The sequence below is a fragment of the Cucurbita maxima genome, unplaced genomic scaffold, assembly GCF_002738345.1.
Source record: "Cucurbita maxima cultivar Rimu unplaced genomic scaffold, Cmax_1.0 Cma_Scf00061, whole genome shotgun sequence".
Classification (NCBI taxonomy): domain Eukaryota; kingdom Viridiplantae; phylum Streptophyta; class Magnoliopsida; order Cucurbitales; family Cucurbitaceae; genus Cucurbita; species Cucurbita maxima.
Genome location: NW_019272077.1, coordinates 111,429 through 122,393, shown reverse-complemented (window position 1 = coordinate 122,393; position 10,965 = coordinate 111,429). Strand labels below are relative to the sequence as shown.

Sequence of the window (10,965 nt, the reverse complement as noted above, 5' to 3'; positions counted from 1 at the left end):
TTAAAAAAAAAAAAAAAAAAAAAGAAAAGGTACATTAAGTTGTCTAAATTGGTAAAAATTTCAACAATATTTTTGAAATAATTTTAAAAGTAAACTTTTTAAACGTAGAAAAATTCATAGTTTGGTCATATTTTTAAACCAACACATAAGTTAACAATAAGCTTAATTCAAAATTAATAATTTAACATTTCATCCCCATATCTTTGTTCTAAACAAATGAAGAAAGAGTTGATATAAAGTTCTTTCCATCATTTCATGTCAAACCCAATGTGAACAAAATACTGAGTCACGTATAATCATGAATGCTATTAACGACCAAAGAATCAAATACTTTACAACCAGAAACTCCAGAGGCATAGATCCATAAAATATTAGAACCCCTCTGGGCACAGTGTTACTGCACATTTATCTGAGTAGACCTTTTCATCTTTTTCGTTTTTATTTTCTCGCGAGACCAAATGAGCAAAAATTCCTCTATTTGTGTCTTAACCAATGAATGTCCCTACTAAGTTGGTACTAGAATGTCACCTTCATAGAACTTCCAAGAACCATCCTGCTGCCTCTTTACCACATAACGAACTTTATAGTTGCTGCAAGCGACCGAGGATCAACAAGAGTTTTTAGTGACAGAAAAAGAGAAACAATGGAAACATGAATATTGCTAGTCGTTCAGATAGACCCATAAAACACAGCAGAAAAAAAGTGAAAATTGAAAACGAATCCAACCAAGGTGGAATGATTGTCACTATTACCTAAGGCCTATAAAAGTTAAGACCAATCAACTATATCAATTAAAAGAGATGACAATTGAAGATTGCAATTCCATTCAATGGGGCAAAAACATGTTTGAACCCCCTTCTCTTTACTATTTTTATCTCTACTTTTCAACAACACAACATTTCCAGACTGAGCTTTTTCCATTCGAAAACCTTTTTACGTAAGACCGCACGCAGGATTTCAGTCGATCAAAAGCCAAAAATCCTTTATTCTCTCAACTGATGCAGCTAGTCATCCAAAATGGTTTCATACGCCAAATTTCAAAATTATAAATGCCTAACCTTTTCTGAAAAGGTGATGAAGAAACTGGCCAGCTTTCTAGAGGAGGAAGATTAACCTTATCCAATTCCATTTTTTCCAAGTCTAACTTGACAAATTTATTTTGACACTTTTTGTATTCCTATGATTGAGAAACATATAAGATTTTGTATGGGCGGGCAACGAAGATGGCAAGCCGAAACGTCTTGTCAGATAAAATCTGGTTCTAAAAATAATGACAGACGGTGGACTCTGAATTGTGGTTTGAAGGCCAAGAATTCAGCTCTTCCTGCATTTTTTCATGAGAAACTTCTGCTCTTCTTGCAAAATAGGGGTGGAGATTTTCCATGAGTCATCCACCCTATGGCAGTAGGTAATTGCAAGTATCCATGATTTTGATTCTTTCCGAAGGCATACTATTGGTAAGAGAAACACTTGTTACCACAACCCTTGGGTCAACATTTCTAATCTTTGGGAATCGGTGAAACATCTGTCTTTCCAGAATTAGTAATGGTAATCGAATTCAAGTTTGGCATGATGAGTGATGTTGGAATTCTACTTTAAAGTCAAGATTTCCTTGTCTTTTAATGTGGTTTCTACACCTGGTTGTCCGGTTACAGAATGATGGGAAGCTGCAAATTGTTCTTGGAAGATCATACCTTGTTGCAATTTGAAGGATGATGAATTCGAAGAATTGTAAGGGAGGACGAAAATCTTTGGAAAATTGCCCCTTTCAGGCTTTTATTCTGTTATATCTATGACCAATCATTTTCCTACATCTTCTTGCAATTTGAAAGACAAAAAGCCCAAGAAGGTCAATGTTTTAGTGTGGATTCTGCTATATAAAGGGCAGAATGCAGTAGAATTTTTACAAAAGAAGCTGTCTTATTTTTTGTTACAGCCCTCAATTTGTGCTCTCTGTTTTAAGGCTTTAGAGGATCAAAGTCACATCTTTAACTGTTCTTATGTGTTCAATTGTTGGTATCTCTTTTTCCAACAATTCAATATCCAATATCCAATGCTATTAAAACTACTATTTATGAAGTTTGGTTCCAGCACATACATAAATTCATATTTGGAGTGAGAAGTTCAACCTAGCTAAGTTTAAAGCCTCTAAAAAAAGAATCTCAGTCACACTACTTTTCTTTGGTGAGTGGAGAGACAAAACACTATATTTTTCTGAAGAAACACTTTTCTATTACTTCTCTGTTGTTTTATGTCTTTTTCTCTACATCAACAATCTATTTATAAGCATTCACATACAATTCTAAAACTGATAATAAAACCTAATTATAGCCATAAAAACGTCATTATCTCTGATAATAAAACCTAATTATAGCCATAAAAACGTCATTATCTCCTATAACAACTCTTGGCTTTTCATCTACCAGACTCTTGACCTATCACATTTTCACTAGCTTCTGAATTTAAAACCCACTAAAGAAAATAACATTCATTGTTTTTTCAACAAAACTCCCCCATAAACTTAAATGCTTCTACCATCCGTCATGTCAATCATCTTCCTGTATTTGTCAAAAAGTACTTTCAGTAGCGGTTTTGTAAAAATATCCGCAACTTGATCCTGACTTGCCACATACAACAATTCCACACTTCCTTCATGATCTCGGATAAAGTGAAAACGAACGTCAATGTGTTGGTTCATTGGGTTATTTGCCAACTCAATTACTGATTTGTTGTCAACTTGAATCACAGTTGCACCTAGTTGCTTTAGCTCTATCTTGCTCAACAAATTTCTAAGCCATACTGCGTGACATACACACCAAGATGCTGCCACATATTCAGCTTCACACATTGAAGCGTCACGATCGGTTGTTTCTTTGAAAGCCAAGAAAATGTTGTGTTGCCCATAAAGAATACATAACTTGATGTACTTTTCCGATCGTCTATGTCTCTTCACCAATCGCTGTCAGAGTAACCAACCAACTTGTAATCTTCTGCTTTCGAGTAGAACAACCCAAGTGACACCGTTCCTTGGATGTACTGTAGGACTCGCTCCAACGCCTTCCAATGTGAATAAATCGGCTCCTCCATGAACAAACTTATAATGCCGACACTTAATGAAAGATCTGGCCATGTGCATGATAGCGAAGGCTTCCTACCAAACTACGGTACCTATTTGCATCTACTCGTTCCCCTTCATCGTACTTTGAGAGTTTTGCACCTGGTTCCATTAGTGTTGATACCGGGTTGCAATTTTCCATCTTGTACTTCTTCAAAATCTTTTTTGCATGTCTCCTGTGATATAAAAAATACCCGTCTCTCCTTGTTTAATCTCTAAACCAAGGAAAAACTTCAACAAGCCCAAATCTGTCATCTCAAATTATCGTGTCATTGTGCCCTTAAACTCTTCAATCATTGTTACCCAAAAAAATAAGGTCATCGACAATAAGAGCAACAAATATCACATTACCTCCATTCTTCTTTGTGTAAAGTGCATGCTCGTAGGGACATTGCATGTACCTGTTCTCCTTGAAATATGTATCGATACGAGTATTCTATGCTCGAGGTGCTTGCTTCAACCCGTAAAGCGTCTTCTTCAATTTTAGTACCTTCTTCTCTTCTCCAATTTTCATATACCTGGGTGGTTGTTCGATGTAGACTTCTTCTTCAAGCACACCATTCAAGAATGTCAACTTGACATCCATTTGAAAAATCGGCCATTTGAATTGAGCCGCTTGGGAAATGAGAAATCGGATTGTTTCCATTCTTGCAATGGGAGCAAACACTTCGTCATAGTCGATTCCCGCCTTTTGCTTGTATCCCTTCGCAACAAGTCGTGCCTTGTACCGCTCTATCTTGCCTTGAGCATTCATCTTTTTCTTGAACACCCACTTCACACCAATGGGCTGACTTCCTTCCGATAATTCTGTTAACTCCTATGTATTGTTGCGATCAATCGCTTTAATCTCCTCATCTATGGCAATTTGCCACTTCTTATCTCGCACCGTCTCTTAAAAGCTGATATTTTCAGAATCTGCCAGAGAAGACATACAAGGTGTACCTCATTTGCTGAAAATATTAGTTTTGAAGAGACGGTGTGAGACAAGAAGTGGCAAACTGCCATGGATGAGGAGATTAAAGCGATTGATCGCAACAATACATGAGAGTTAACAAAATTACCGGAAGGAAGTCAGCCCATTGGTGTGAAGTGGGTGTTCAAGATGAATGCTCAAGGCAAGATAGAGACGTACAAGGCGCGACTTGTTGCGAAGGGATACAAGCAAAAGGCGGGAATTGACTATGACGAAGTGTTTGCTCTCGTTGCAAGAGTGGAGACAATCCGATTGCTCATTTCCCAAACGACTCAATTCAAATGGCCGATTTTTCAAATGGATGTCAAGTCGGCATTCTTGAATGGTGTGCTTGAAGAAGAAGTCTACATCGAACAACCACTCAGGTACATGAAAATTGGAGAAGATAAAAAGGTACTAAAATTGAAGAAGACACTTTACGGGTTGAAGCAAGCACTGCGAGCATGGAATACTCGTATCGATACACATTTCAAGGAGAACGGGTAAAAGCAATGTCCCTACAGGCATGCACTTTACACAAAGAAGAGTGGAGGTAATGTGATATTTGTTGCTCTTTATGTCTATGACCTCATTTTTTTGGGTAACAATGATGAGATGATAGAAGAGTTTTAAGGGCACAATGACACAAGAATTTGAGATGACATATTTGGGCTTGTTGAAGTTTTTTCTTGGTTTGGAGGTTAAACAAGGAGAAGTGGGTATTTTTATATCACAGGAGACATATGCAAACGAGATTTTGAATAAGTACAAGATGACAAATTGCAACCCGACATCAATACCAATGGAACTAGGTGCAAAACTCTCAAAGTACGATGAAGGAGAACGAGTAGATGCAAATAGGTATCGGGGTTTGGTAGGAAACCTTCACTATCTTACATGCACAAGGCCAGGTCTTTCATTAAATGTCGGCATTATAAGTCGGTTCATGGAGGAGCCGATTTATTCACATTGGAAGGCGATGAAGCGAGTCCTACGGTACATCCAAGGAACAGTGTCACTTGGGTTGTTCTACTCGAAAGCAGAAGATTACAAGTTGGTTGGTTACTCTGACAGCGATTGGTGCAGAGACATTGACGATCGAAAAAGTACACGGGTTATGTATTCTTTATGGGCAACACAACATTTACTTGGCTTTCAAAGAAACAACCGACCGTGACGCTCTCGACGTGTGAAGCTGAATATGTGGCAGCATCTTGGTGTGTATGTCACGCGATATGGCTTAGAAATTTGTTGAGCAAGATGGAGCTAAAACAACTAGGTGCAACTGTTATTCAAGTTGACAACAAATCAACAATTGAGTTGGCAAATAACCCAGTGAACCATGAAAGAAGCAAACACATTGACGTTCGTTTTCACTTTATCCGAGATTATGTGAAGGAAGGAAGTGCAGAATTGCTGCATGTGGCAAGTCAGGATCAAGTTGCGGATAGTTTTACAAAACCGCTACTGAAAGTACTTTTCGACAAATACAAGAAGATGATTGGCATGACGGATGGTATAAGCATTTAAGTTTATGGGGGAGTTTTGTTGAATAAACATTAAATGTTATTTTCTTCAGTGCGTTTTAAATCCAGAAGCTAGAGGAAAAGTGAAAGGTCAAGAGTCTTGTAGATGAAAGGCCAAGAATGACATTTTTATGGCTATAATTAGTTCTTATTATTTCAGTTTTAGAAGAGCATGTGAATGCTTGTTTTTTCCATTGTGAAGACGTAGAGAAAAAGACATAAAAAAAAAGAGTAATAGAAAAGTGTTTTTTTAAGAAAAATAGAGTGTTTTGTATCTCCACTCACACTCAGAAGAAGAAGAAGAAAAAAAAAATAGTGTGACTGAGATTCTTTTTGCTTTTTACATGGTTTCTCTTCCCTTATACCAATGAAAATTTAGTTTCATGTTGAAAAAATGAAACAAAAAATCTAATCGCGTAGCATAAGAATGTACCTATAATAGTTTGGGTTCTTTGGTTCAGCTTCATTGACAAGCTCAGCTGCTTCCTCTAGATGAACCTCAATTTCTAACGTCGTTGCTCCAAACTTATCTGACAAAGGTTGAGCTCGTAGGACAGACGATTGCAGCAAAACAAATTTCCAATAGCATGATTTAGCTTTTGCAGCATCAGCTAGAGCTTGCCACTGTAAACCAAAAAGAAAGTAACACTATATTAAACACCCATCAATCCAAAAGATATTTCCAATAAATCTTATTTAAAAAAATTAGCTACTTTTCCACATACCTCTTTTTCATATGCACGCAGATGTTATTTTCATTAATAAGGCTTAATACATATACTATCGATATTTAAACATAAGAAAATTATTTTTTTTCTGGGACACTAATGGGGGAGAGGCTGAACGTCATCGACAAAAATGGAGCATAGTCCCAGCTGCTAATTGAAAAGGAAGACCTCAGCCTGAAACATCTAAAGAAACACAATCTAGGTTGCAAAATGGGTTTGGAGATTCATTCTCAAGTTTGAAGTTCTAAGATGGTTAAACGAAAAAAAAAAAAAAAATGGAAACAGAGTAATGACAGTTCACTAAAAAAAAAGTCACAAGAGTGGCAAGAGCTCGTGGCCATTCATTTGGAAATTCGAACTGGAAGCAAAGATAGTTGGTGAAGACTTTGTCAAGGTTGAGAAAGAAGATGAAAGACACATTCAATTTTTGGAGGATGTATAGTTAGGCCCCTAAAGGAATGTTTTTGAAGCCTTCATCTGATGGTATTATTGACTATGAATCTCACCATTGGTAGTTGTTGAGAGGAAGGCCTCTAACTAGAACAATAAAACCTATATCTTTTCTAAACATGAGAATAGTATATAATCAAAAGCTACAGATATTTGCAGTCTAATTTTGTAAGATTAGGGTGTACATCTCGAACAAAATAAGTACAACCAAATATTTTTGACAAAGTAGGGAACAAAGGTTTTATTTGAAATAGAATATGATAAGGAATGACATCCTAAAAAACAAATGAAGACATGTGATTAATCAAGAAGCAAGCCATGAAATTGCATCAACCAAAAATGCTTTGGAACATGCATGTGAAAGGATAATGCTCTTGCCGTTTCAAGGAATTGTCTATTCTTTCGTTCAAAAACTCTATTTTGGGATGGAGTATTGACACAAGATGATTGACGAAGAATTTCATGCTTACACAAGTACGACCTAAGTGATTTAGAAAAATACCTACCAGCATATTCGCTTCTCAAAACTGGAAGAGAAACATTAAACGGACTTCTCATTTAGTATGAAAATCACAAAGGTCAGGAAGTAACCAAGAACAAATCTTCATCAAATAAAATCAAGTCATATGAGAGTAGTCATAAACTGAGATACGAAATATCAAAATTTAGATTTGGATAAAACTGGACAAGGACCCCAAATATTGAAATGAACTAATTCAGAGGCAACACACTTCATAATTCTCCCCATGAGCAACAAACCTAAGTGGTTGCTCCATATACACTTTCTCCTAAAGATTGCCATAGAGAGACATTTTTAATGTCAATCCGACGAACCATAGATGGATTGAGTCCTCAAATTAACCACATTAGATATCCCTGCAAGCTCTTGTTGGACCATTGGTCAATCACGGGTGTAGAAACACAAAATCTAATCAAAATCCAGAGTCAAAACCTAAAGACTACACAAACTCTGAAAAATAGATCTGAAAGAGTTCCTAATAAAATATAGGAGTACATGAAGCCCTAAACCAACAATAGTAAACTTATAGTTAAGGATAAAAGACTACCAAGCTGCAATGTTCACACATACTGTAACAGTTTTCTCACATTGACGTCTGTTGCTATTCCAAAAAACGTTTTCCTTATTACTTTTATTTTTCTTCACAAATATTTAGTATTTTTTTCATTGTTAGCTGACTTCAATGGTTGATATTAGTCTTTTTCTTGATTACGTATGTAGTTAGTAAAGTTTCAGTTTCTCATGTACAATAAATATTGATCCTTAGATTGTGATGAAAGCAGCTCAAATTTCAATACTCTTTACCTGGAAAAGCATTGTTCCATCGAGAATTTCAGGAAGTCTATATATTTCATAGTTCGGTCCCAGAGCTTCAGCTTTGATCTTTTGCCATTGGTTCACAAGTGCTTCAGCTTCTTCAATCGACATCAGCTTGAGTGGAGCTGTAATTGCAGATAATAATGGCACATCACTTCTGCCTGATAAAATCCTCCCCTTCCTCATTAACTTCAACAAAAGCTTTTTAAGACTACTAAGATTTGAACTCCTCTTCATATTTGGAGCTATAACATTATCTGTAGACAAAGCCTTATCGCTGAAAAGAGAGCTGGTATTCAGGCTTGTTTTATGTGGGGTCCATGTAGGAACAAGATTCATCTTTATCATCATGCTCGTTAGCTTGAAGCAAGCAAAACTGATACATCCAACTACAAAAAGAACTTTCATGTTCTTGACAAGATTGCCCCTGACCAGCCATAATTCTGAAATTTTCCATTTGTTTATGTGAAGGTCCCTTTTAAATTGAACTGATGATGAGTTGGCATCAATTGTTTTTTTGTCCGTTCCTAATTGACTTGGCAAGTTAGTAGGTGTTAACCGTCTAACAATGTTCCCAAGATTTTGTGAGGTACTCAAATTAGGAAAGGAGTCCTCAACATCCCTCCACTCTGATCCAGAAGAAGAGGATGAGGATATGGGCCTGTTATTTGTGTGAACTATACTCTGATGAGAATGGTTAATTTTCTTCTTTGCTTCCGTTTTCTTCTCGCTGCGGAAAAATCTAGTCTGCACAAACATAGAAAAACGAAGTTTCCTCTACCAAGTTCAGTATACTTTTTAATTAAGATAAGATGAATCTGATCTAATGATATGAATCTTACCAACGTCAGAGAGCAATCCCGCGTATCTTTAAAGACACCAAGGACAGTATCCTTCAGCCATATTTCCTGTTCAAGTTCAACAGCCTTTTAGAAATGAAAATATTATAAACATCAAGAAAAGCAGATCAAGAACAGTATCCTGGAAACGAATTGCACAATATCAGAAAAGTGAATATGCCTCCAAGCTACTATCAAATATTGTGTATGTCAAAAGTTCCCAAAGTTCGTGTTTCAACCACATCAAGTTTGAAACAAACGATTTATAAGAATAGCTGAACTGTAGCACTTCTATTTCCAACTCAAGTGTATAAACATAGAAAAAAATGAGGTTTCGGGTGCATTGGTCATAGACATTAAGCAAACCATTGACAAGTGTAGAAAATCAAGCTGTAAATTTGGGCTTTATATTTGGGAATGTTTCCTTGTAGGCTAATTGTATTTGGTCCTCATGGTTTGGAGAAAGTTCAAATTTAGTCCCTAATGATTTAGAAGTTAGAATTGTGCCCTCATGGTTTCAAGACATCTTATAAATCATCCCTATGGTTTGATAAAACCTTCATAAATAGTCCTCATGGTTGAAGGGAAATCGGTCTTCACGGTGATCAACCCCCCTTTTGGTTGAAGCCTTTCAGGAAATCCAAACACAGTATCATATTATCATATTCAGTTAACAAATCTCGACCCTCAGATGGTAGCAATCTGTCTCTCATCTTGCTTTTTTTTTCCTCTTCATCATTATGTTCATGTGTTTCAAGTCTCGTAACTCAAATAGGATTCCCTGATCAAGCCAACATCTTCAGAATGATTTCAGCTCTCATCAAGGATGGATCGCTGATAACTTGCGAAAACAAGTTATTTGGTACTTGAAACTAACCTATTGAAACCCTCAACGAAATGTCTATGCATCCAAAAGGGCATCCATTCAAGCTTATTATTCGTAAACTCAGCCTGTGGTATTTAAACGTTGGAAGTCTGTGCATTTGAATTTCTAAGGTATTTGCTAAATTGTGAAATTTGTGCATCAGATATGCCAATGAACGCAGCGTCGAACATTTTCAGTTCCTTGCACATGAAAGAAAGAAGGAAAATGGAGGAATTTGTGCGAGAACAAAGGTACACCAACGGATGTTGTGCAAGAAAAGCATACACGTGTGTCGATCCAAGAAGAATTCCTTACCACAAGGCAAAAGCACTAAACACAAATAGGAGGCCACGTCATACTGAGACCAACTGGCAGAAGATCCTAGCTTTCATATCATAGTGTGTGCTCCCATAACAGAGTGGCAAACCTGCACCTTGTCCTTTTGGTCCCCTTACGCATGATATTTGGTGCGTGTGGAGATGAAGGATGTGCGTGAGAGCCATGCTGAGCTTTGTCTATTCATTTCTCCGCGAGAATGGAGAAGGAAGGGGGGCTTTCCTGAGAGTTTTTAGAGAGAAAAGAGGTTTTATTCCTCACCTTCCTATGGAGTCGCCAATGCAGGTCTTCGCTAGAAGGGGGCAAGGAAGGAGTAACATCCCTCCTTATCGCATTCGAGAGGAAGATCACCATTGATTTATTAACTCTGCCCGTTGTGGGCCCTACAACTACTCTCTCCTCTCTTCCTCACCACACCTCTACCTATCCCTCTCTTCTCCCCTCTCTCTCCATTTTTTTTAACATGATTTTTTAGTTTTTTTTATATTTGATTCAAAATATATAAGAAATACAATAGTTTAACTTCTTCCTAAAATTCAACTAAATCAAATGGACAAAAAGAGAAAATTTACCAATGATTGATATGTGTTCTCGGCTTTCTTTTTCTCCATTCCTGAATTTGACAATCGAGTAGGCATAGCTGGTTTTGAATTCAAAGTAGACTGATGAAGCTTTTCAAAAACCTCAGAATCACTGCACTGGAAACATAATATCCAACATTTGAATGACTGAAGTCTAAATAATCAAATTTCAGCACTTCCAGACAGGTAAATAACATGGAATTATTTTATCGTAGTGCATATGTAATATTAAAGACA

The 10,965-nt window shown here is 36.8% G+C and overlaps 1 protein-coding gene across 1 annotated transcript in view; it reads right to left on the bottom strand.

The window, feature by feature from the left end:
• Nucleotides 1-228: 228 nt before the first annotated feature.
• The window catches only part of LOC111471990 (plastid division protein CDP1, chloroplastic-like), a 28,601-nt gene continuing 17,864 nt past the window's right edge, over nucleotides 229-10,965 (bottom strand). Inside the window, exons 8-12 of the mRNA XM_023117679.1 lie at nucleotides 10,720-10,845; nucleotides 8,950-9,015; nucleotides 8,096-8,854; nucleotides 6,027-6,217; nucleotides 229-590 (exon numbers count right to left, since the gene is read on the bottom strand). Coding sequence (XP_022973447.1) covers nucleotides 506-590; nucleotides 6,027-6,217; nucleotides 8,096-8,854; nucleotides 8,950-9,015; nucleotides 10,720-10,845 — 1,227 coding nt within the window. The 3' untranslated portion in view covers nucleotides 229-505. The remainder of the gene's footprint in view (nucleotides 591-6,026; nucleotides 6,218-8,095; nucleotides 8,855-8,949; nucleotides 9,016-10,719; nucleotides 10,846-10,965) is intronic.